This window comes from Oncorhynchus tshawytscha, linkage group LG14, assembly GCF_018296145.1.
Source record: "Oncorhynchus tshawytscha isolate Ot180627B linkage group LG14, Otsh_v2.0, whole genome shotgun sequence".
In the NCBI taxonomy this organism is placed as follows: Eukaryota; Metazoa; Chordata; class Actinopteri; order Salmoniformes; family Salmonidae; genus Oncorhynchus; species Oncorhynchus tshawytscha.
In genome coordinates, this window is record NC_056442.1 from 20,185,231 (window position 1) to 20,211,262 (window position 26,032).

At 43.1% G+C, this 26,032-nt stretch overlaps 1 protein-coding gene across 2 annotated transcripts; it reads left to right on the forward strand.

Annotated features, from left to right (window-relative positions):
* Positions 1 to 10,061: 10,061 nt before the first annotated feature.
* On the forward strand, positions 10,062 to 25,697 carry LOC112266678 (ras-related protein Rab-4B). 2 transcript variants are annotated; one of them, XM_042297112.1, is made up of 8 exons: positions 10,062 to 10,268; positions 17,659 to 17,739; positions 18,451 to 18,565; positions 18,689 to 18,751; positions 20,905 to 21,059; positions 21,236 to 21,373; positions 23,166 to 23,330; positions 23,442 to 25,697. In XM_042297112.1, the coding sequence occupies exons 1-7, from the start codon at positions 10,253 to 10,255 to the stop codon at positions 23,279 to 23,281; spliced, it is 684 nt and encodes a 227-aa protein (XP_042153046.1). In that variant the 5' UTR covers positions 10,062 to 10,252; the 3' UTR covers positions 23,282 to 23,330; positions 23,442 to 25,697. The 2 variants fall into 2 exon arrangements, with proteins under 2 accessions (XP_042153046.1, XP_042153047.1); XM_042297113.1 differs by having other exon boundaries at positions 10,064 to 10,268; positions 21,278 to 21,373.
* The last annotated feature ends 335 nt before the right edge of the window (positions 25,698 to 26,032 follow it).

Genomic DNA, 26,032 nt, shown 5'->3' on the forward strand with positions numbered 1-26,032 from the left:
AGTGTAGAGCTGACACAACCCGACCTGGCTGGATGTTTACAGGGCGCTGGCACAGGACGTACTGGGCTGTGTAGACTCACCAGAGACACAGTACGCAAAGCCGGCACAGGATATCCTGGTCCAAGGAGGTACACTGGAGACCAGGAGCGCTGAGCCGGCACCCTCCTTCCTGGCTGGATGCCCATTCTAGCCCGGGCAATGCGAGGAGCTGGAATAGAGCGCACCAGGCTAGAATAGCGCACTGGAGACACTGTGCGCTCCACCGCATAACAAGGTGCCTGACCAGTAACACGCTCCCCACAGTAAGCACGAGGAGTTGGCTCAGGTCTCCGACCTGACTCATGCAATCTCCTCATGTGCCCCACACATAAAAAATCTAAAATGATTGGGGCTGCCAATCAAAAAACTACACAAACCACCCTTGTCACACCCTGACCTAACCAAATAATAAAGAAAACAAAGATAACTAAGGTCAGGACGTGACACATTTATCCTTTCTTCTTGTAGTATTGTTATTTTCCATTTAAACACAAGTCTACATATTCAGTGGATTATCATCTATAAAGAAGTGCTCTTCAGTGGACCATTAACAGCCCCCCGAAACACATAAAAGGATCCAATAGAAAAATCTAAGGAATAGATTAAAGTCCAGATTATTCAAATTTGGCAAAATAAACATGGCTTTTCCTGTTTAAATACAATAGATCTCCGGGTAGGTTCCGGTGCCTCGGTCCTATTTTGGAACCCTTGCATCAACAGCATAGTTTCTCCCTGTTGTGACTACCGAAATTCTACTTTTAGAAGGTGACCTTCTCTCCAAAAGTCAGATTCTCAAAGTAGAAGCTAGTTTCTCAAACCAGCTTCTCCAATCAGATGCCAGATAGCAGCGTATCCAACCAAAAACAACCTTCTCAAACCAGGTGCCAGGCCCTCTAATCAAAAGCCAGACTCTCTTGTGCGAACTCTCTTGGGGCGGCAGGGTAGCCTAGTGGTTCTAGCGTTGGACTAGTAACCGAAAGGTTGCAAGTTGAAATCCCCGAGCTGACAAGGTACAAATCTGTCGTTCTGCCCCTGAACAAGGCAGTTAACCCACTGTTCCTAGTCCGTCATTGAAAATAAGAATTTGTTCTTAACTGACTTGCCTAGTTAAATAAAGGTAAAATAAAAAATGTAAGCATCAATGGGGGGTATCAGTATGGAGGCATAACCAGAACCCTACCTATTCTGATCATGTTGCTACAGCAGGGTCCCACGTGCAGCTCTGGCAGTGCAGAGCTTCCTGCCACAGACTTCAAGCATAAACCACCTATAATCTTTTATTACACCTTTATTTAAACAGGAAGTCTTATTGAGATAAAGGCGATAAGGAATCTATTTTCTAAAGGAGACCTTTATAAAGCGGTGATAAGCTCTGTACATAAGAAAGAGAGGTGACGTGGACGCTAAGGCCCAAGGCCTTTCAAGTTGTAACCCCTCAGTGGTGAAATGGTAGGCGTATAGAAAAATGGAACTAGAAATGGATGACAGCAGATTCACAGTATATTCCAAATACGGGCTTTAAGTTTGACGCTCCAATTTACAGTGACCCACGGAATGCACGCTCTTCATTTTGCGACATTTCTTCTTCAAAGATGTTTGTCTCTGCCAAGGTGTCCTTTTCCTCTCCTCGCATTTCTATGCTCCTCCGTGGCCTCCTCCATGGATGAAGCTAGTGGAGTAGATAGGCGCCACACTGACCCGCAGTGTTACACAAGCAGAAGGCTTGGTAAATACACCCCATCAGAGCAACTCAGAGCAGCTCTATTCTCTCACCCCTAATGGTGTCTCCACTCACTACTCTGACAGAAAATAGGTTTGATTTGAGTCCTTCTATTCCTTTCCACACTGCCTCCAGAGCTCAGAGCTTTGACAATGCTTTCAATATAGAGTACACACAATATGTACAATGTGTGTACATATACAAAGCACATATCACAGATATTTATTCCACCACCACTTTGTCTCTCTATAAACAGCAGGTGTTTCACTGTGTTGCTGGGATGACTAATGAAATGTATACCTTGTTGTTTATAACCATGTCTGCCAAGTACTCTGTGAAGCTCACCTGGGGTGATTCACTGTGGTTCTACAGTGGAAAATGACTCATTGTTGTTAACACCATGGATCTTGTGTGATTGTCTGAGCCTGAAGGGGGCCTTTCAGCTAGCACATAATGTTCTGAGAACCATACCCAGCTAGCACATAATGTTCTGAGAACTATACCCAGCTAGCACACAATGTTCTGAGAACCATACCCAGCTATCACATAATGTTCTGAGAACCATATGTTTCTTAGAGCTTGGTGAGAGCGTCGTCGTCCTATGGTTATTTTGCATACAGCCTTCCCACAACATTTTGGGAATGGTGCAGGATAGTTGCTTGGCTTTGGAACATTCTCAGCACATTTAAGGAACTTCTCAAAATAACATTATTTTGGTATTTCATTACTTTAACAGAACGTTTCCTACAATTTCAAACATGGTTACATTTTATGTAATTTTTGGTAATGTTCTATGAATGTTCTCCAACTGGTTTGACAATTGGGAATGTTCTCATAGTTCAGAGAACATTAAGAAACAACGTTCTCCTGTAGGAATTTACATACTTTAGCGAAACATTTCCACCAGGTTTCCTCGTGTTTCTATTTAAAGTAATGTTCTCGAATGTTTCTTCGAATGTTAAGAGACAATGTTCTTCTGTGAGAATTTCAATACTTCAGCATAACACTTCCTACAGGTTTCCTCATGGTCCTATTTAAAGTTGTGTTTTCACAGTGGCGTGTATTCATGGATGCCATGCGAAGCCAGGCTTCCCCAAATGTTTGACCAATAAAATAAACAATTATAAAATCATTCATCTTTCGCCTCTCTGTGTTTTCATAATTTTACATCAATTCGCATGTGGCTGAATCTCACTGGAGAAATCATCTGAGCGAGGGAAACAGTGCACCGCTGTCTCAGTATGTGTAGCCCATGTATCTGATGCTGTCTGGAACAGAAGAGAATGACATGTTGCCGCTGTAGAATTTAAATGATTGATGCCAGCAAGCATTTGGCCTCCCAATAAATAGATAATCAGTGTTGAGCTGAGCTCAACTGTGGGTTGTCCTGGCGCTCAAAACACCCCCCAAAGGAGGCCAGTTTGGATTTGGCTTCACACAATCAAATCACATCCTACGTAAAACATCATCATTGTCAGACCCACGTGTCTGTTTCTGATGTACTTGTGTTGATGTCCTGCAGTAGCTAGCTTGCTAAACCGTCCCTTTCCTAAACCATGGATGGAGATGGGGATTTGGACTTATGGTTTTGACTTAATTCTCCGTACTGGCCAACGATTATGACGGCGATTCTGATCTAACCATAAATTAATATATTGTGCTACTGGCCTGAGACGATTGAAGTTTAACGCACACACACACTCACACACGCAAAGACAGAAATCAGTATCATGGACAGCCACATGATATTTAGCAACACTGATTGGACTAAATTGTTTTTGTTATCTGTTTGTTTTCAGAGTACTAAACTAAGCATATTCTGCCACTGTGTGACTGTCGCCTTTTTGTTGTCATGGCCTTACTGTATATCACGGGGGCGTATGAACTAATGGGTTATAGAGCAAACAAAGCAAATATCACAAGGTTGTAATATGGCTTTCTTATTGGCTTAGCTTGGCTTTCACTGTGATTTTACCCAAGCACCGGTACTGTGTTCTCAGAACGTTCAGAGAACATGAAGGAACAACGTATTTCTGTGGGAATTTCAGTACTTCAGCATAACGTTTTCTGCAGGTTTCCTCGTGGTTCTATTCTCAAAACATTAAGATGACTTTCCATTTTTTTTTAAACACAAGAAAACATGAGTAATGTTCAAAGAACGTTCTAAGAATGTTATTGAAAAACATATCAAAAAAATATTTTAAAAACACATTTTGTTCTCAGCGGCAACAAAACTCTTGCTATTCTCTATCTTGTAAAGTGTGTTCAGGTGTATTGGACCCACCTGATCTTAATGAGTGCTTGTTTACTTTGAAATGGTGTCTGAATAGATCAACAGTTTGTATGAGTACAAAAAAACCTTGCATGCTAGCTCCATCCTGGTGGTGCAGTGGACTAATTCCATGGATAGAGGACAGAAGAGCAAAGGTTTGAATCTCACTAATGCTGTGCCACAATAAATTAAAAAAATGTGTGTTTGTGTGATTAATGCTTCAGCAAATTAATGTAAATGTGTTGTACCTGTGCTTGGAGTTACAAAACAGTTAAACTAAGCTAGCGATATAATTAAAAGTCTTACTGAAACATGTTCTCAGAACATTATTTAATTACCTCCAAATAATCTATGATCAAATAAATGACTTTCTCAGAACGTTAATAAAACCTTCCAGGTTTAAAGTCAAATGTTCTCAAAACATTCCTGCAACCTAACCATTTAAATTCCCAGAACATGCTACATTTTCACTTTCATTCTCAGAACATTTAAAAAAACAACAACATTGTTTTAAATGGTCAGGAAACCTGTGATTTCTTAATCCGGGCCCTGGAGACAGCACTGAGATAGGAGAACAGGGAGAGGGGAGAGAAGATAAGAGACAGGGTGTGCAGTAGAGCTCCAGAGGTTTTTCCACAGAAGAAAAAAACATGATTTTTTTTCTCACCCCCCCTCCCACACCTCAGAAAGTGTGCAGTCGGGTAGAGACCACCTTAAGAAAACATCCGTGCCCCCACACGACGTTGTGCCTTGCGCTTCCTTCTCTCTTTAATGTCAGTGAAGTGGTCTTTTAAACAGGGCCGGGGAGGCTGAGGGGGAATCTGACAGCGCAGAACAAAGACAGGGAGGAACCAGGGGAAATAGTGGTTGTGGAGGGCTCTGTCATTTATCACCTGTTGTCCTCGGGCGGTCCTCCCCTCCATTCTGTGCTTTGAATGTGTGTGTGTGTGTGTGTGTGTGTGTGTGTGTGTGTGTGTGTGTGTGTGTGTGTGTGTGTGTGTGTGTGTGGACGTGTTTAACTATTCTTGTGGGGACCACCATAATTTGCAAATAAATATTTATATTTAATTTATAAATATTTTATTTATAAATATTTTCTGGATTTTTTTCTTCTCATTTTGTCTGTCATAGTTGAAGTGTACCTATGATGAAAATTACAGGCCTCTCTCATATTTTTAAGTGGGAGAACTTGCACAATTGGTGGCTGACTAAATACTTTTTTGCCCCACTGTATAAATATATCTATATTTTTTCAACTTTATTTAACCAGGTAGGCTAGTTGAGAACAACTTCTCATTTTCAACTGCGACATGGCCAAGATAAAGCGACACAAGTGCGACACAAACAACAACACAGAGTTACACATGGAATAAACAAACATACAGTCAATAATACAATAGAGAAAGACTACACAATGTGTGCAAATGAGGTAGGATAAGGGGGGCAATGAATAGGCCATAGTGGCGAAATTATTACAGTATGGCAAATTAAACACTGGGGTGATAGATGTGCAGAAGATGAGTGTGCAAGTAGCGGTACTGGGGTGCAAAGTAGCAAAATGGGGCGGCAGGGTAGCCTAGTGGTTAGAGTGTTGGACTAGTAACTGTTCGTTCCAGTCATTGGCAGCAGAGAACTGGAAGGAAAGGCGGCCGAAGGAGGAATTGGCTTTGGGGCTGACCAATGAAATATACCTGCTGGAGCGCGTGCTGCGGATGGGTGCTGCTATGGTGACCAGTGAGCTGAGATAAGGAGGAGCTTTACCTAGCAATGACTTAGAGATGACCTGGAGCTAGTGGGTTTGGCGACGGATATGAAGCGAGGGCCAGCCAATGAGAGCATATAGGTCGCAGTGGTGGGTAGTACATGGGGTTTTGGTGACAAAACGGATGGCACTGTAATAGACTGCATCCAATTTGCTGAGTAGAGTGTTGGTGGCAATTTTGTAAATGACATCGCTGAAGTCAAGGGTCTGTAGGAGAGTCCGTTTTACGAGGGTATGTTTGGCAGCATGAGTGAAGGATGCTTTGTTGCGAAATAGGAAGCCAATTCTAGATTTAATCTTGGATTGGAGATGCTTAATGTGAGTCTGGAAGGAGAGTTTACAATCTAACCAGACACCTAGATATCAGAACCGTCCAGAGTAGTGATGCTGGACGGGTGGGTAGGTGTGGGCAGCGATCGGTTGAAGAGCATGCAATTAGTTTTGCTTGCATTTAAGAGTAGTTGGAGGCCATGGAAGAGGAGTTGTATGGCATTGAAGCTCGTCTGGAGGTTAGTTAACACAGTGTCCAAAGAAGGGCCAGAAGTATACAGAATGGTGTCGTCTGCGTAGAGATAGATCAGAGAATCACCAGCAGCAAGAGCGACATCATTGATGTATACAGAGAAAAGAGTCGGCCCAAGGATTGAACCCTGTGGCACCCCCATAGAGACTGCCAGAGGTCCGGACAACAGGCCCTCCGATTTGACACACTGAACCTAAGGGTTAGGAGCTAAGGTCAGGTTTAGGGTTAGGGTTAAGGTTAGGTTTTTGAGTTAAGGTTAGCATAAGGTTAGCATTAGGGTTAGGTTTAAGGTTAGGGTAAGTGTAACAGTATAACTTTAGACTGTCCCCTCGCCCATACCCGGGCCCGAACCAGGGACCCTTTGCACACATCAACAACAGTCACCCTCGAAGCATCGTTACCCATCGCTCCACAAAAGCCGCAGCCCTTGCAGAGCAAGGGGAACCACTACTTCAAGGTCTTTGAGCAAGTGACGTCACCGATTGAAACGTATTTAGCGTGCACCACCGCTAACTAAGCTAGCCGTTTCACATCCGTTACACTCACCCCCCTTTTGACCTCCTCCTTTTCCGCAGCAACCAGTGATCCGGGTCAACAGCATCAATGTAACAGTTTAACTTTAGACCGTCCCCTCGCGGCAGGGTAGCCTAGTGGTTAGAGCGTTGGACTAGTAACCGAAAGGTTGCAAGTTTGAATCCCCGAGCTGACAAGGTACAAATCTGTCGTTCTGCCCCTGAACAGGCAGTTAACCCACTGATCCTAAGCCGTCATTGAAAATAAGAATTTGTTCTTAACTGACTTGCCTAGTAAAATAAAGGTAAAATAAAAAAATAAAAAATACCCGGGTGCGAACCAGGGACCCTCTGCATACATCAACAACAGTCACCCACGAAGCATCGTTACCCATCGCTCCACAAAAGCCGCAGAGCAAGGGGAACTACTACTTCAAGGTCTCAGAGCAAGTGACGTCACCGGTTGAAACGCTATTTAGTGCGCACCACCGCTAACTAAGCTAGCCGTTTCACATCCGTTACATAAGGGTAGGGATTAGGGAATTAAGGATTTTGAATGGGACTGAATTGTGCCCCACCACAAGGTTAGCTGTACAAGACTGTGTGTGCGCGCTAGACAGTATGGCAAGGTGATGAATGAGAATGCAGGCATTCTTCATCAAGAGCTCAAAAGACACTGCTTTGTTCAACTTTTTCAAAAGGGGGGAATAGTCAACTTGTTGCCAGCCCCTGCAAGTCCACACACCCAACCCCCCTCCTAACACACAACCAGACTTCCTGGCAAAATAAAGACAACAGAAAGACTAAAAGACAGTACATAAACACACTTAACCACAAACCTATGGAACACTATACAGACTGATCATATAATGACAATACTAGAGAATATCTTCTCAGCTAGATATAGATAGGTAGCCAAATGGTTAGAGTGTTTGAAAGGTTGCTAGATCAAATCCCTGAGCTGACAAGGTAAAAATCTGTTGTTCTGCCCCTGAACAAGGCAGTTATTAGGCTGTCATTGAAAGTAAGAATTTGTTCTTAACTGACCTGCCTAGTTAAATAAAGCTAAACTAAAGAAAACATTGAGCAGTTTTATTCTATGACAAAAATATTATCATTAATTCAGGTTTAATATCATATCATATTTACTGGAATTTCATGTCTTGTCGTAGGCCTGCCAATGTTTGGTCTAATAATTCTCAGATCTAGCTCCATATACTTCAGGCACAAACCCTTACCTATGCCTGCCATCGCGTGGCCAGCTATTGCAACTAAATGCAGAGCTGCCAACGCTTACGCATTGGCCGTGAGACACACGCATTTAACTGTCTTCTATAACCCTCACACGGCACACCTCATATCTCACGCATTAAAAAGTACTGCTTTTATTGTGTATAAGGCCATTGTGTAGTGCGTGAACTTTTCAACTGTAAGCTACTTCAACTCGTTATGAAATCGGAGCATCTGCGACTGGAACCTGTATCATTGTCCTGTCCTTCCATAGCGGTGTGAACCGCGGCACATTGAAGGGACCAAGAGGTTGAATGCGCATTTTAATGAAACGCCCCTCAAGATTAGAGTGGCGCTCAATGGAGAAATATAACGTTTTCCGCTGAGTTTATAAAACTGTGAAAATAGTAGCACGGTAGCGCTGTTTTATGTACAATTTTGTCAACTAAATTAGGTGGCTTTTACTTCCGCCCAAATTGCAGAATGTAGACTTTTGACAGCATGTAGTATAGTAGATTCAATCCACACTTGCGTTTGCCCCCATTGATAAAATCACCAACGTCTCTATTACATTTGTTTTCATATTTCTGTGTGCGTTGATTGGGGAAAAACATCTTGCAATCAAAAGAAAATGTTGGCCTGAAAATGTCTCAAAAGAAAGGTGGATAATGGAAATAGAAGTTTCAGGGAAGAATGGACAGAGAAATAGGCATTCTTACCATATTTCTTCAATGTCAAACCAGTGTCTTGTTTGCAACAGCGGTTTGCAAATAATAACATCTTAGACATCCTTATGAATTTAAGCATGGCACTTTCAAAAGTGACCTTTCCACCCAGACAGACACCTACCGAAGCAGAAAAATGTGACAGTATTGGACGATTTGGTTATACCAGCATCTATGGATGGAATAACTGGGTTTGTCAAACAGTGGTTTGCCAACCACGTTTTTGAATAGGAAGAAATAGGCTCCAATTCTATGTCATTTCATGATTAGGCCCATAAAAATGTTTAGTACGTGCATCCACATACAGGAGGTCCCGCACCAGGGATGTATTTTTATGTTTACTTTAACCCCTGCATCTGAGAGCTACAATGTTTCAATCACTATGCAGCCAACTGCCTACAGTAGGATACCAAGTGTCCTACTAATAATATGACACCTGTTATCGCACATGGCACGACCCCACAGTTGTTTAAAAACACATTTATTTAACCAGCCAAGTCAGTTTAAGAACAAATTCTTATTTACAATGACAGCCTACCCCAGCCAAACCCGGACGACACTGGGCCAATTGTGCGCCACCCTATGGGACTCTGGATTTAAACCAGTGAGATTGTGCCTCTTTTCTCATTTGTTAAAAAAAAAAAAAAGATTCACTTCCGGGTAGTTTTTGTCTCTTAGACATGGTAGCAAATATGGTTTCAAATCTCTATAGCTTACTTTAGGCAGAAATGATTTCCTCTAGTGGCTTGCTAACGATAACAGGCTAGGTTCGGCTACAGCCTTTATTACTCATCTAAACAGGTTAGGCTACTGCCTTAATCTCCCCATCTAATTGCATTACTGTCTGAATAAAGTGTCAAACCACCCAAAAAATATGTTTACATTTTTTTTGCATTCTTTACATTTTATCCCCAAAAATCACAAAGTAACAAAGTCGTCGAATTTTGAGTTTTTATTTAATGTTCAAAGCATTCTGAATCACTACTAATAATTGCTGTCCATAGACAAAATTCTTGACCCATTTGTTATGAGACTGGATTCAATATACTTTCGTTACTCACCAAAATAAAGAAACTGTTTACCATGACAAGGAGTGGAATGATAACTCAAACAGACTGGTACCCCGGCTAAAGTTGTCTATGCTCTCTCATTATAGTCTCCGGTTTACGAGACGACTCTGATTATGCTATAGAGATCCTATTAAATGAAGTATTCTAATTCCCAAATATTTGGATTATGTCTTTAAAAATCACGTAATGACGTGTACATTTACACGTCATAACGTACGTGCGTGCTTCTGTTGTTGGAGGAGGAAAGGGAAACGGTGTGGCGAAGTCAGAAATCTAAAGGGAGGTGTAATTGCTACTTTAGAAAACACGAAAAAACAACACAACATCCTTCGCATACGGTACGAAGACACCAACTAAGAAAATCCGTCTAAGTCCATCGTTTTTAAAGCGGGGGCCGACATGTCTGAAACATACGGTACGTTTAGTTAGCCTGCTAGCTAGCTAGTTAGCCAAAGATGGTGGATAAATGAAGATAGTTCGCTCAGGCTGTTTATCAAAAATGATCAGTTCCGGTTTACTTAACGGGGTGGGTCTCCCATAGACACAAATGGAATAGCAGCTGGAGCTCGTCTACTTAGTTCGTTGACTTTCATTAAACCAGAAAAAACAGCGAGTGGGCTGTCTCGCTTCCTCTTCCGTCTCTGAGCTAGCTAACGTTACGTGTATAACTTCTGCTGTGCCTGCTTGGGTCATGACGCTTGTTTGTGTTTGCAGATGCATTCAGCACCGTCATTTCCATTAGGCGTCTTGAAATCAACACTGATTCGTGTAGACAGAAGGAGTGGGTAGAGAGAAGCGTGGTGTGCTTCCTAAAAGGGCCAAGAAGTAGCTTTGGGACACATAATCTGGAGTCTTTGTATTGGTTGGGACTCGCAGAGGAAGTTGGTCAAGTAATTTATATTGAAATGTTGCCATCAAAAAATTGGGTGTCTAGTTTACGGTAATAAGCGTAGTAATCACTAGAAGCTTTATTTGCAGTCGTTTGGCTTAATTTAACCGACCCCCTTCCGATTTAGCTAGCTAGCCATGTGTTCTTGCGATTTAAAAGTTGGAAGTGGTGGGGTTAACTAACATGTCAAGTTATGCAGTGTTGCCTTTTTGCTAACGACCTGTCATGTATCTATCATAGGGCTCGCCAACCATATTTCTGGAGAGTTAACATCCTGTAGGTTTTCACTCCAAACCTTAATCTAGTGTACCTGGTTCTAATAATTAGCTGGTTGATAAACGTAATCAGGTTAGTTACGACTGGGGTTGAAGTGAAAACTTACTGGAGGGTAGCTCTCCAGGAACAGGGTTGTAGAGCCTGATCTAATGCAGTTGCATTGACACCACAGCCCCAGGGGCCAGATAACAACATCGCCATCAACTAGCTTGTAACATTTTTCTTCAGTTCCGATGAGATCTTATCTGGAATTACATGATTGGTCAGATTAATATAGTAGCTAGTTCGATTAAAACGTTTACTTGCTTTGCAAGAAGAACGATTTCCCTCTAATTCTGTTTTACATGGAAACATCTGAAGTCACTCTGATAAATGCAGAAAAATCGGAAATCAAAATGTTCTACCGCGTTATTTTTGGGAAGCATACTTGATTCTGAGTTCGGACGTATAATGTTTGTGTGAAAACTACTTCTAAAACGCCTACATTAAGTTGTTTCGAACACACTTCACTTGCGCTAAAGAGGGAGGCTCGCTCAGCTCGTGCTAGCAGATGCTCCGATCAAATACACTGCTGGAACACAGATTAAGGTGTTTATGTCCTAATAATTTGAAAGATTGTTCAGAAAACCAGGTGTTTTAATCGGTGTATGCTTACTTTGATTTTGACCTTACACCGATTTAAGATAAGCAGAGTTAGGCGTTTACATTACTATTGCGTATTCTGCCTACTGACAATCAGTTTAATATCAAATTATTTGTGTGCATGTAAACACTCATTTTTAAGAGGTTTAAAAGCCTGGCTGGTTTTCAGAACTGTAGAAATCCCAAAACAAACATATTTTTTTGGGGGGGGGGGCTTGACTCTTAAGGTAGAAGGGGGATTCTGTTAGTTCTATACCACATTAATCCAATCTCCTGAATGTCATTTTTTTTAAACAACAATGTAACCTACATCTTTTAAAATCAAAACAAGCTAGGTGTTTGTTGGTCCATTACATACACACTTCCATGGGGGCCAATCCAAGACATTTACATTGGTTTGTTAGTAACAAACCAATCTTTTTATTCTCACCAATGGAAAAATTGCAGTTTTATCTTCCTTTGACCACTCTCTTGGAATCTTTATGCTTAATTATTCATTTGAACTTTGTGAACATGCTTTGGACATGGTGTCCAGTGGCAGCTGATTGTTGTTTTACTGTAGCCAGGCCTATTCATTTTCTTATGGTGTGGCTGTGGTGAATGGATTGGTTTTTGCTACAGCACACCATGCATACTCTCCTCTTTCCTGTTGCAGCTTGCTCGACCCCCCTGCTGACACGTCTCGCTCCATCTGTCCTCCCTCACTCGATAATTATCTAGTCTTTCCTTGCTCTCTTCTGTTTCTGTCTCTCTGAAATGCTACACCAGCAGGTCAACATTAGAAATGGAGTGCTCTACACTAATGTTATATAGACGACAGCTGTAATAGTCTTCATTGATTTCCTGATTGGCTTTTTTTCCCCATAAGTACTAGAAGGGATAAAGGAGGACAGAACAACAGTGACACAGGGGAGCCACGTGACTACACAAAACAGACTGCAGGATAAGCTGCGTTCACTAATTCACTTTGGCATGTAAAGTACAGTAGGAATGGGCCTACTGTACTTAACACAAAACACATCACACAGTCTCTCGGTTAGGTGAGAGGCTGACTTAGTTCGTACACACACACACACACAGATGAAGCCCAGCACTGTAAGAGATTATATGGCTTGGCTCCAGAGGTGACACGGGGGTCTGATTCAGAGCAGGTGGACTGAAGGGCAGACTGTAGAACAGGTGTGTGTGAGGTCATGCTCTTATTCCTGCCAAAACCTACCCATGGTTCACTATCGCTTATACACAGCAAAATACTTGTTGTTATTATGGTGTAAATGCAATATGCCTCAACTACTCCTAGACAGGCTTTTTCCATCCTGTACATTCGCAGACAGGTTGTCATTGATAAGTGTGCCTGCTGAGAGAGACAGAAAACAAGGTGTGATAAGGCCTCTAGTGGGTACCTACCTATGAATGTGGCCTCAAGGTTATGTTGGTTGAGTAAACACAACACACACACACTAGTATACAGGCTGTGGTTGATTTATGGTTTGGAGAAGAGCTGGCTGCAGGAGAACTGTGTTTTAAATGTCACAGAAGAACAAACGATCAATCTCATCCCCTGCTCTTTCCTTTCATCAGTAATTTACTCCAGTTGCCATATTGACTCTGTATTTGACTGGACTGCTTTGGTACAGCGGCACAAGTTGATTAGCATACTAGCAGCAGAGTGGTCAATAGCATCCAATCTGCAAATCAGTAAGAAAGTTGAGGAGAAAAGTTTGGCACTGACAAGAGTTGGAAATGTAATTGAAATAACTAGGCTTGAAACTCCATGAGGGGCCATGCCCCCTCTGTTTCTCCTGCAGCTTGACTCACTCCAGTGTGTGTGAGAGAGACTTGTGGATGCTGCACTCTATACCACTGCTGCCCCTTTCCACACACAGCCAGCCTCTCCCGCTTCAATTCCCCATTGTTCCTTGTATGGCCTGGTGGAACCCTGGGCTGCGCATGCAAATGGCCATTTCCCTATCTGTGGTCACAGCACAAAGACCGTCTTTGGACCGCTCTCTGTCCCACACATCAGGGCCTCAGCCAGATGGCCGTGTGTGTAGGACGGGTCAAGTACCAGACCCGGTCCAACACATCACCAGAACTTTGCAGCTGCCCAGTGTAACCCATCTATATTGTGCAGATGTACTCGGGCCGGTCGGTATGCATAGAGTGTTTGAATAGACTGCTTCCATTCCTATACACTTGTTGTCATGTAGCCAGCTCAGTGTTTCCCCTAGGATCTTTTTCAGCAGCGGTGGCAAAGTTAGGGAAGGGATAGTGGGCGTGGCCAATTGCCGCAGGCCAAATGTGGCTTCTTTTTTTTAAAGCTAATTTCCTACAGTTCTACACACTTTGTTATGGGGCTAAGAGAAAATGTGCAGTTATAGCTAATGTCCTGCAATTCTACATATTTTGCCATCCATGGCTTATGTTGTGTTCTTATGCTATCACTTGGCCCCAGGCCAAGATATTTTAGGAATTTTAGATTCTCCCTGACTGTGTAGTTATTTCGGTGGTTGTTAGTTCTCAAAAGTCATTAAAAAAATATACAGTGCCAGTCAAACGTTTGGACACGCCTACTCCTTCCAGGGTTTTTCTTTATTTTTATTTTTTTCTACATCGTAGAATATAGTGAAGACGTCAAAACTGTGAAATAACACATGGGATCATGTAGTAACCAAAAAAGTGTTAAACAAATCACAATATATTTTAGGTTCTTCAAAGTAATCACCCTTTATCTTGATGACAGCTTTGCACAGTCTTGGCCTCTCAACCAGCTTCACCTGGAATGCTTTTCTTGAAGGAGTTCAGACATGCTGAGCACATGTAGGCTGCTTTTTCTTAACTCTGCGGTCCAACTCATCCCAAACCATCTCATTTGGGTTCAGGTTGGGTGATTGTGGAGGCCAGGTCATCTGATGCATCACTCCATCACTCTCATTCTTGGTTAAAAAATAGCCCTTACACAGCCTGGAGGTGTGTTGGGTCATTGTCCTGTTGAAAAATAAATGATAGTCCCACTAAGTGCAAACCAGATGGGATGGCGTATCGCTGCAGAATACTGGGATACAGTAGCCATGCTGGTGAGCTGTGCCTTGAATTCTAAAAAATAATATCACTGACAGTGTCACCAGCAAAGCACCATCACGCCTCCTCCTCGTGTGTGCGTATGTATGTTGCTTTTCTTTCAAAAACAAGGACATTTCTAAGTGATCCCAAAGTTTGGGGTCATTGATCAGAAATGCAGTGAAGGTGTTGTAAATGACTATTGTAGCTGGAAACGGCTGATTAAAAAAAAAATGGTACACTTGAAGTCGGAAGTTTACATACACCTTAGCCAACTACATTTAAACTCAGTTTTTCACAATTCCTGACATTTAGTCCTAGTAAAAATTTCTTAGGTCAGTTAGGATCACCACTTTATTTTAAGAATGTGAAATATCAGAATAATAGTAGAGTGATTTCTTTCATCACATTCCCAGTGGGTCAGAAGTTTACATACACTCAATTAATATTTGGTAGCATTGCCTTTAAATTGTTTAACTTGGGTCAAACGTTGCAGGTAGCCTTCCACAAGCTTCCCACAATAAGTTGGGTGAATCTTAGCCCATTCCTCCTGACAGAGCTGGTGTAATTGAGTCGGGTTTGTAGGCCTCCTTGCTCGCACACACTTTTTCAGTTCTGCCCACAGATTTTCTACAGGATTGAGGTCAGGGCTTTGTGATGGCCATTCCAATACCTTGACTTTGTCATTTTGCCACAACTTTGGAAGTATGCTTGGGGTCAATGTCCATTTGAAAGACCCATTGCGTCAAAGCTTTAACTTCCTAACTAATGTCTTAAGATGTTGCTTCAATATATCCACATAATTTTCTCTCCTCATGATGCCATCTATTTTGTGAAGTGCACTAGTCCCTCCTGCAGCAAAACACCCCACAACATGGTGCTGCCACCCCGTGCTTCATGGTCGGGATCGTGTTCTTCGGCTTGCAAGCCTCCCCCTTTTTCCTCCAAACATAATGATGGTCATTATGGCTAAACAGTTCTATTTTTGTTTCATCAGACCAGAGGACATTTCTCCAAAAAGTATGATCTTTATCCCCATGTGCAGTTGCAAACCGTATTCTGGCTTTTTTATGGCGGTTTTGGAGCAGTGGCTTCTTTCTTGCTGAGCGGCTTTTCAGGTTATGTCGCTATAGGACTCGTCTTACTGTGGATATAGATACTTTTGTACCGGTTTTCTCCATCTTCACATTGATTTGCACTTTTCGCACCAAGGTACGTTCATCTCTAGGAGGCAGAACACTTATCCTTCCTGAGTGGTATGATGGCTGCGTGGTCCCATGGTGTTTATACTTGCGTACTATTGTTTGTACAGATGAATGTGGTACCTTCAGGCGTTTGGAAATTGCTCCCAAGGATGAACCAGACTTGTGGAGGTCTACAATTTTGTTTTCTGGGGTTTTGGTGGATTTCTTTTGATTTTTTCCCATGATGTCAAGCAAAGAGGCACTGAGTTTGAAGGTAGGCCTTGAAATATATCCACAGGTACACCTCCAATTGACTCAAATGATGTCAATTCGCCTATCAGAAGCTTCTAAAGCCATGACACCATTTTCTGTAATTTTCCAAGCTGTTTAAAGGCACAGTCAGCTTAGTGTATGTAAACTTCTGACCCACTGGAATTGTGATACAGTGAAATAATCTGTAAACAATTGTTGGAAAAATGACTTGTCATGCACAAAGTAGATGTCCTAACCGATTTGCCAAAACTATAGTTTGTTATTAACTAGACATTTGTGGTTGGGGTTGAAAAATGAGTTTTAATGACTCCAACCTAACTGTATGTAATCTTCTGACTTCAACTGTATATCTACATAGGCGTACAGAGGCCAATTATCAGCAACCATCACTCCTGTGTTCCAATGGCACCTTGTGTTAGCTAATCCAAGTTTGTTATTTTGAAAGGCTAATTGATCATTAGAAAACCCTTTTGCAATTATGTTAGCACAGCTGAAAACTGTTGTTCTGATTAAAGAAGCAATAAAACTGTCCTTTAGACTAGTTGAGTATCTGGAGCATCAGCATTTGTGGGTTCGATTGCAGTCTTAAAAGGGCCAGAAAATAAGACATCTCTTCTGAAACTCATCAGTCTATTCTTGTTCTGAGAAATGAAGACTATTCCATGTGAGAAACTGCCAAGAAACTGAAGATCTCGTACAACGCTGTGTGCTACTCCAATCATAGAACAAAGCAAACAGGCTCAAACCAGAATAGAAAGAGAAGTGGGAGGCCCCGGTGCACAACTGATCAAGAGGACAAGTACATTAGAATATCGAGTTTGAGAAATAGATGCCTCACAGGTCCTCAACTGGCAGCTTCATTAAATAGTACCCGCAAAACACCAGTCTCAACGTCAACAGTGAAGAGGCGACTCCGGGATGCTGGCCTTCTAGGCAGAGTTGCAAAGAAAAAGCCATATCTCAGACTGGCCAATAAAAGATTAAGATGTGCAAAATAACACAGACACTGGACAGAGGAACTCTGCCTAGAAGGCCAGCATCTCAGAGTCGCCTCTTAACTGTTAACATTGAGACTATCACTGTTGCTATGTTTTGCGTACACCCTGAGACAAGCCACACTAAACAGATAAGCTTGGTTTTTCATTGAGGTAAATCGGGGTTAGTTCCACAGCCTGAGACCGACAGGATGATACAACTCAATCTCTGGGTCACACCTGTCAGTGGTTGACAACACAACCTCTCTCATTGTTAATTTTAGAAGTCTTTTACCCCGTCCTCCTTTTAGCTTGTCGCTTAGCAAATTAGCATAAATGTTAACATGCGGTCACACTCACATGAAGGTAGTGATTAGCCGGGTAATTTGGGACCGTTGGCAGCTCTGTTGACAGGGAGCAGCTCGCAGTCACGGGGAGACTTAAGGATGAGTCTCAGCAGTTTGAGCTGCTGGTTTTGATTTCTGTACCCGCTCTCTCTCATTTCAGACTTCCTGTTTAAGTTCCTGGTGATTGGCAGTGCTGGAACAGGGAAATCTTGCCTCCTGCACCAGTTCATTGAGACCAAGTGTAAGTAGTGCCAATGCTGGTCTCCCCCTTGTCCTGTAAATAAACAACAACCACATGCATTGTTTATGCAGAATAATATAGAAACGTGACGTGCATCTCTGCACACTGACCCGCACATACATACAGTCCGTTTGGAAAGTATTCAAACCCCTTGACTTCAAATTTTGTTACGTTACAGTCTTATTCTAAAATGGGTTAAATTGTTTTTTTCCCCTCAACAAAATGTGGAAAAAGTCTAAATACTTTCAGAATACATGTCTATACACGCACACACAGAGAGAGAGAGATGTGTAAATGAGATAAAGACCTCTAACTCCCAGTGCTGTCAGTAGTGTGGGAGAAGGGCTTTGACTGTGTTAATCTCTGGACCTGGGAGAGGCCGTAGCTCCCCAACCCTCTGATATGCTGATGAGGCTTCTGAAGAGGCTTCTGAAGCTAACTGTTCTGGTCTTTGAACAAGCACAACGCACCAGCACAATATAGATCAGCATTGTGACTCTGGGAATTAACCAGGAAATGTTTCTGTGAAGTCTTGGCAACTTAGGCCTAATAACTAGGCAGTCACACTATTAGGTGTTTTACCTTTCAGTCAAGGTTGTCTTTCACAAACCAGCCATCTGGAAAAACCCACATATTTGAATAAAATATATAGGAGACAAACAGTACAGTGACGGTTGTGGCTTCTCTCCTGGTCTGTCTCTGGCTGTGCAGTCAAGCAGGACTCCAACCACACCATCGGGGTTGAGTTTGGTTCCAGGGTGGTCAACGTCGGGGGTAAGACTGTTAAACTACAGATCTGGGACACAGCTGGACAGGAGCGCTTCAGGTAATGACCTCCCATTGGTTACCCAGAGGTGCCGTTACCTCTGACCCGTGCCCTCATTGGTTGACAGATTGTATTCTGGTTCTGTGATTGGTTTACGGTGCTGTCTGTCTGCCCTCCCCCCAGGTCTGTGACTCGCAGCTACTACCGTGGAGCGGCAGGGGCACTGCTTGTCTATGACATTACAAGGTAGGTGAACCAATGATAGACCCATGAGAAAAGCACGTTGGTTTCACTGGTCGCTCGTACACACGCAGAGGACGTGGGAGTCAGCATAGACAACAGAGCACAGAGAGACCGAATAGAGATGTTGAATTTCAACAGGCCCATGGAGAGTCGGTCAGGAGCGCGGAGTCAGAGAGAGACGAGGTGTATGGCAGCACCAAGCCAAGAGTTTTTATTTAGTCAGCCCAGAGTTGCCATGTCAGTCACTGCCTTTTGCATCATCAAGATGGAGTGAATGGTGTAATGTTAGGTGACAGAGCTTTAATAAAGTGTGTGAAGCAGAGTGACAGGGCTGTAATAACGTAATGTCTCCAGGCAGACGGCAGCAGCCCGGAAAGCAAAACTCCATTACACAGTGTCAACTGAGCGAGAGAGAGAGGGAGAAGGACGGGAGTGTGAAATAGAGAAAGCGGGGAGGGGGAGAGATGGAAGCAAAGTGTGGGAGGAAGGGAGAGAAGAGGGAGCCGTGTATCAACATGGTTCAGGTCAAAGGAATAGAAGAGACCGAAAAGCATGTGGTGTGGTGTGAGAGCTACACCGAGGCAGAGGGGTCGTCATCGCTTAGCTCTATGCTGACGTCATGGGTCAGCCGCCTCACTGCAGCTGCGGGACATTAGTCTGACTCCTTCTGCTCACTGTTCTCACGTTGCCATGGACACCAGCATGCGGTCACCATGGTGACGGGTGATTTCACCCCCCCAAAAAAAGTTTCTAGGAGGTGGGAGCTGGTAATCAGGCTCCATCTGTCCTTGAAGAGGGGAAAGGCAGGGATGATTTTCTGTGCTTCCTTTCTCATTTGGAGCAAAAAGAACATTAGCCCATAGAGGTATATATTGAAAAGTGTACGTTTTGAAAAAGGCAAATATTCTCAACGTCTTATCATCTCAAATGTATTTGTCACATACACATGGTTAGCAGATGTTAATGCGAGTGTAGCGAAATGCTTGTGCTTCTAGTTCCGACAATGCAGTAATAACCAACAAGTAATCTAACTAACAATTCCAAAACTACTACCTTATACACACAAGTGTAAAGGGATAAAGAATATGTACATAAAGATTTATGAATGAGTGATGGTACAGATCGGAATAGGCAAGATGCAGTAGATGGTATCGAGTACAGTATATACATATGAGATGAGTATGTAAACAAAGTGGCATAGTTTAAAGTGGCTAGTGATGCATGTATTACATAAAGATGCAGTAGATGATATAGAGTACAGTATATACGTATACATATGAGATGAATAATGTAGGGTATGTAAACCTATTAAGTAGCATTGTTTAAAGTGGCTAGTGATATATTTTACATCAATTCCCATTATTAAAGTGGCTGGAGTTGAGTCAGTGTGTTGGCAGTAGCCACTCAATGTTAGTGGTGGCTGTTTAACAGTCTGATGGCCTTGAGATAGAAGCTGTTTTTCAGTCTCTCGGCCCCAGCTTTGATGCACCTGTACTGACCTCGCCTTCTGGATGATAGCGGGGTGAACAGGCAGTGGCTCGGGTGGTTGTTGTCCTTGATGATCGTTATGGCCTTCCTGTGACATCGGGTGGTGTAGGTGTCCTGGAGGGCAGGTAGTTTGCCCCCGGTGATGCGTTGTGCAGACCTCACTACCCTCTGGAGAGCCTTACGGTTGTGGGTGGAGCAGTTGCCGTACCAGGCGGTGATACAGCCCGCTCTCGATTGTGCATCTGTAGAAGTTTGTGAGTGCTTTTGGTGACAAGCCAAATTTCTTCAGCCTCCTGAGGTTGAAGAGGCGCTGCTGCGCCTTCTTCACGATGCTGTCTGTGTGGGTGGACCAATTCAGTTTGTCTGTGATGTGTACGCCGAGGAACTTAACTTACTACCCTCTCCACTACTGTCCCATCGATGTGGATAGGGGGGGGGGGTTGTTCCCTCTGCTGGTTCCTGAAGTCCACAACCTCCCTAAGTGCTTCTTGTATTTCACCTCTTATGTTGTACGGAACACACAATTCAATACACTGATTTTTCAAAAGTACCATCCCATCCTACTGAACATCCCTGTCCTAATGAAACGCTTCGTGTGTTTTAACTCCGTTTTCCCCTCGTCTGTATCTTGTCTGTCGTCGTCGTTCTGGCGTGTCTCCGTACTCTAGCCGGGAGACGTACAACGCCCTGACCAACTGGCTGACAGACGCGCGGACGCTGGCCAGCCCCAACATCGTCATCATCCTGTGCGGGAATAAGAAGGACCTGGACGCGGACCGAGAGGTCACCTTCCTCGAGGCGTCCCGCTTCGCACAGGAGAATGGTAGCTGTCTCGTCTCTCACTCCTCACCCCTACTCAGCCCCCTCTCATTTCACAACTGTCTCTCCCCCTTCATGTCCTCACTCCATCGCTCCCCTTTCCCTTCTCCCCTTTTAGCCAACTCTCTATTCTAAGATAGTAGTTTCCACCGGCTTTTAGGCCTGTATTGGTTTTCCTAGGGCGGGAGTATCGATTTTTACTGACTGTGTTGACCGCTACAGAGCTGATGTTCCTGGAGACCAGTGCTCTGACAGGGGAGAATGTGGAGGAGGCCTTCCTCAAAACTGCCCGCACCATCCTCAACAAGATGGAGTCAGGTAAACAGTACACGTGTTTACTTATGAGATACAGTGCCTTGCGAAAGTATTCGGCCCCCTTGAACTTTGCGACCTTTTGCCACATTTCAGGCTTCAAACATAAAGATATAAAACTGTATTTTTTTGTGAAGAATCAACAACAAGTGGGGCACAATCATGAAGTGGAACGACATTTATTGGATATTTCAAACTTTTTTAACAAATAAAAAAACGGAAAAATTGGGCGTGCAAAATTATTCAGCCCCCTTAAGTTAATACTTTGTAGCGCCACCTTTTGCTGCGATTACAGCTGTAAGTCGCTTGGGGTATGTCTATCAGTTTTGCACATCGAGAGACTGACATTTTTATCCCATTCCTCCTTGCAAAACAGCTCGAGCTCAGTGAGGTTGGATGGAGAGCATTTGTGAACAGCAGTTTTCAGTTCTTTCCACAGATTCTGGATTGGATTCAGGTCTGGACTTTGACTTGGCCATTCTAACACCTGGATATGTTTATTTTTGAACCATTCCATTGTAGATTTTGCTTTATGTTTTGGATCATTGTCTTGTTGGAAGACAAATCTCCGTCCCAGTCTCAGGTCTTTTGCAGACTCATCAGGTTTTCTTCCAGAATGGTCCTGTATTTGGCTCCATCCATCTTCCCATCAATTTTAACCATCTTCCCTGTCCCTGCTGAAGAAAAGCAGGCCCAAACCATGATGCTGCCACCACCATGTTTGACAGTGGGGATGGTGTGGTCAGGGTGATGCGCTGTGTTGCTTTTACGCCAAACATAACGTTTTGCATTGTTGCCAAAAAGTTCAATTTTGGTTTCATCTGACCAGAGCACCTTCTTCCACATGTTTGGTGTGTCTCCCAGGTGGCTTGTGGCAAACTTTAAACAACACTTTTTATGGATATCTTTAAGAAATGGCTTTCTTCTTGCCACTCTTCCATAAAGGCCAGATTTGTGCAATATACGACTGATTGTTGTCCTATGGACAGAGTCTCCCACCTCAGCTGTAGATCTCTGCAGTTCATCCAGAGTGATCATGGGCCTCTTGGCTGCATCTCTGATCAGTCTTCTCCTTGTATGAGCTGAAAGTTTAGAGGGACGGCCAGGTCTTGGTAGATTTGCAGTGGTCTGATACTCCTTCCATTTCAATATTATCGCTTGCACAGTGCTCCTTGGGATGTTTAAAGCTTGGGAAATCTTTTTGTATCCAAATCCGGCTTTAAACTTCTTCACAACAGAATCTCGGACCTGCCTGGTGTGTTCCTTGTTCTTCATGATGCTCTCTGCGCTTTTAACGGACCTCTGAGACTATCACAGTGCAGGTGCATTTATACGGAGACTTGATTACACACAGGTGGATTGTATTTATCATCATTAGTCATTTAGGTCAACATTGGATCATTCAGAGATCCTCACTGAACGTCTGGAGAGAGTTTGCTGCACTGAAAGTAAAGGGGCTGAATAATTTTGCACGCCCAATTTTTCAGTTTTTGATTTGTTAAAAAAGTTTGAAATATCCAATAAATGTCGTTCCACTTCATGATTGTGTCCCACTTGTTGTTGATTCTTCACAAAAAAATACAGTTTTATATCTTTATGTTTGAAGCCTGAAATGTGGCAAAAGGTCGCAAAGTTCAAGGGGGCCGAATACTTTCGCAAGGCACTGTATGTGTGTCTGTTTGATTTTGTTCATACAATCATATGTTGAGTGTGTATGTGGATGTCTGTGTGTTTGCTCATGTTTACACCTGTGTGTGTGTGTTGTGTGTCCTTGTCTTTCTTCGTATATGTGTGTCAGGTGAGTTGGACCCAGAGCGGATGGGTTCAGGTATCCAGTATGGAGATTCTTCTCTGAGGCAGCTGAGACAGCCCAGAGGTTCCGCCGCACAGATCAAGCAGCAGTGTAACTGCTAGGGGCCGGACCCCACCCTTCAACCCCACACTCACAGGACGCCCCCTAAAGGTCAGTAGACTGCCATGCTATGCTTCGATTAAATGTGGCTTTAGAGAATAATTTATTTAAAAAATGTATGTGTGTGTGTGTGTGTGTGTGTAACATTTCTATCCCTCTCAGCTCTAGGTGTTTTGGGATGTGCAGGACTCCTCCCCCTCTCCCTTCTGCTACCCCTTACACACTTACAGCATACCTGGACCAGTCGCAACCCCTGACCATTGGTAAGAGTCTATACTTCCTGCCAAGGGAGGTTACCCGGGCTCCTGGGTCCTAGGCCGGGAGACCCTGTGGCGTGAACTGTGCTGGGAACATAAGACAGTCAATATCTGGGATGACTGTCAGGGGTTGTGGGTAGGGGATGTCCCGTTTTTACCCTTTTGTTGTTTTTATCAACACACGCTTGCATGCACGCACACGCACGCACACAGTACACACACCACCTGTAACTGAAAGTTCATGAAGGATGAATTGCAAAACACACAGTCAACTTCCTCATTCATACGCAGCCTGTTAGACTGCACTGTCAGGTTGTTTGACAAGTTCTTGTGTTTTACACATCACTCACTATTATTATATTTCTGTTTTTTATAAGCTGAATTTAACCTTTGTTTGCACTGAACAGTACTTCTTATCAAGCCTGCTATTCACCTTCTGATAACCAGGCAAACCTAAGTCTCCGAAACCCAAACTTGACTACTCTGCAACCCCGAAAAGAGCCATTTACCACCAACACCCAAGCATGAGCAGGTTGTTGGGTCAGTTGTGAATGCTTCCTCAATTATTGTCCAACCTTTTCCCCTGATTGTTCTCCTGGCTTCAGATGTGCACATGTCACTGATTCCACCGGTCTAAATGTTACCACATGTAACTTGACTTCGGGTATAAATGGCATTGATTCTAATCTAATCTTGTCCAAGGTTTGATTTAAATTAAACAAAAACAATTGTCACTACTAGCACCTCCCAAAGGGAAATCGATTCACTCCATAAGGTACTCAAAGGCCTGCGGGTCATGTCCATAGCACAAGGATAAGTAAGGTTTCAGTTCAGTCTTCTCTTATGGTTTTCCAAAGGACCCCAATGACCACTTGTTTTTCTCCATTTATCAGCTGCATATCTAATGTCACTGCTTGCCTTTGCCATGTAAGGGTTACACTCTGTCTCAATCTCGGGCTCTATCGCGCCCTGGGGGTGGGGAGGTTATCTCTGAGAATGTAACCCCATCTCTGCCCTCTTCATTTCTCTGCTGCTCTGAGTTCACATGTAAAGTACGGTCACAGGAAGCTAGACTGGTTTCAGTGTCACTAGTGGGAAATATTCAGGTTACAGGGCCAGGCTGCAGTCTGTTGCATTCAACTGCACTTCTTGTTTTTACATGTCTTGCATTTTGCCTCTTCCACCTATCATTTCCTGACTGTCATAGAATCAGGTTATGAAAGACAAAAACATTTAGAATTTCGGGCCCTTACCTAATTGCAGGCCCTTATGCACCCTTACTTAATTCCTAAGCAATGCTACTGTTTGGACTCCACTAAGAGCAGTTTATCTGTTACACTGAACCAGCATTGAGAAGATGGCTATCAAAATGCCGCTGTGACATCATCAACCCAAGAAAGACTGGTCCCATTTTGTGGAAAGATTTTTTTAAAGTCTGCTTTGTTACTTTTCTCCTCTGCAAGTGCACTTTTACGTGAGATTGTTTTGTTTATATACTGTATCTATAGAATTGTACAAATTGTATTAATTGAAATATACTGTAATAAAAAAAAAAAGAGCAATTGGAGAGGTAATCATTCCTTACTAAAGAACAACTGAGATTTTGTCCTTTCTCTCCCGATATCGACTGACCCAAGCCTCCTGTTCTATTCTCCCTCTCCAGGGTTGTGGTAAAATGACTCACTCTGTCAATTCTTTTTGACTCGTTGTTTGTAGCTTCCTGCTGCTGTTTTGAAGGGGCGATGTAACACTTGGCAATTACTGTGACTTCCTGAGCCCCTGTGAGTGTGCAGACCGACGGCAATCAGTCAGTCATGTCTCACGACGGTAGTGATGCACTCCATGCTGCTTGACCCCTAAGACCATTGAACCTTGGCCTCAATAATGTCTTGTGTATTCTATTGAATGCACCGTAAGCACTTAATCACATGGCCATTAGCCTATTACTAACTTCCTTCAGTCTCCTGTCATTTCGAAACGGAGCAGAGACTCAGTTGTTGCTTAGTAACCAATGTGAGGGAATCATTTTAGGAACTACTGTACATCTGAATAATCTGCTGTAAATACACTTTCAGTTTGTGTATTGGATTGTTTTTGGGCAGGGAAGGGTAGCTTGTTCGTTTTAAGATGTATTCTAAATAAATATAGCTTTTTAACTCTGGCGAATTAGATTTATTACAGATTGTCTTGACGTGTGTGGTGTGTGTATCATTGTCAACCTGGTTGCTTATCCACCACAGAAGTCAGAGTAGGGTTAGTGTTTCGGGAGACTTCATATGGTAAAAGCTTTGTCTAATTGTCTGAATTTCTGTCTGTGGGTCGATGGAGTAACAGGCAGAGTGCGTTAATGTAGCTGAAGTGGATATATTGATTTTTATAGGTCACTGGGAGGCTGCAAGAATGACCTCGGAGGGTGGATTCCAAAATGTGAAAGCTAGGCCGGATTAATACCACTAGATGGCACTAATCACAAATTATACGTTTTTCAACTTCAGT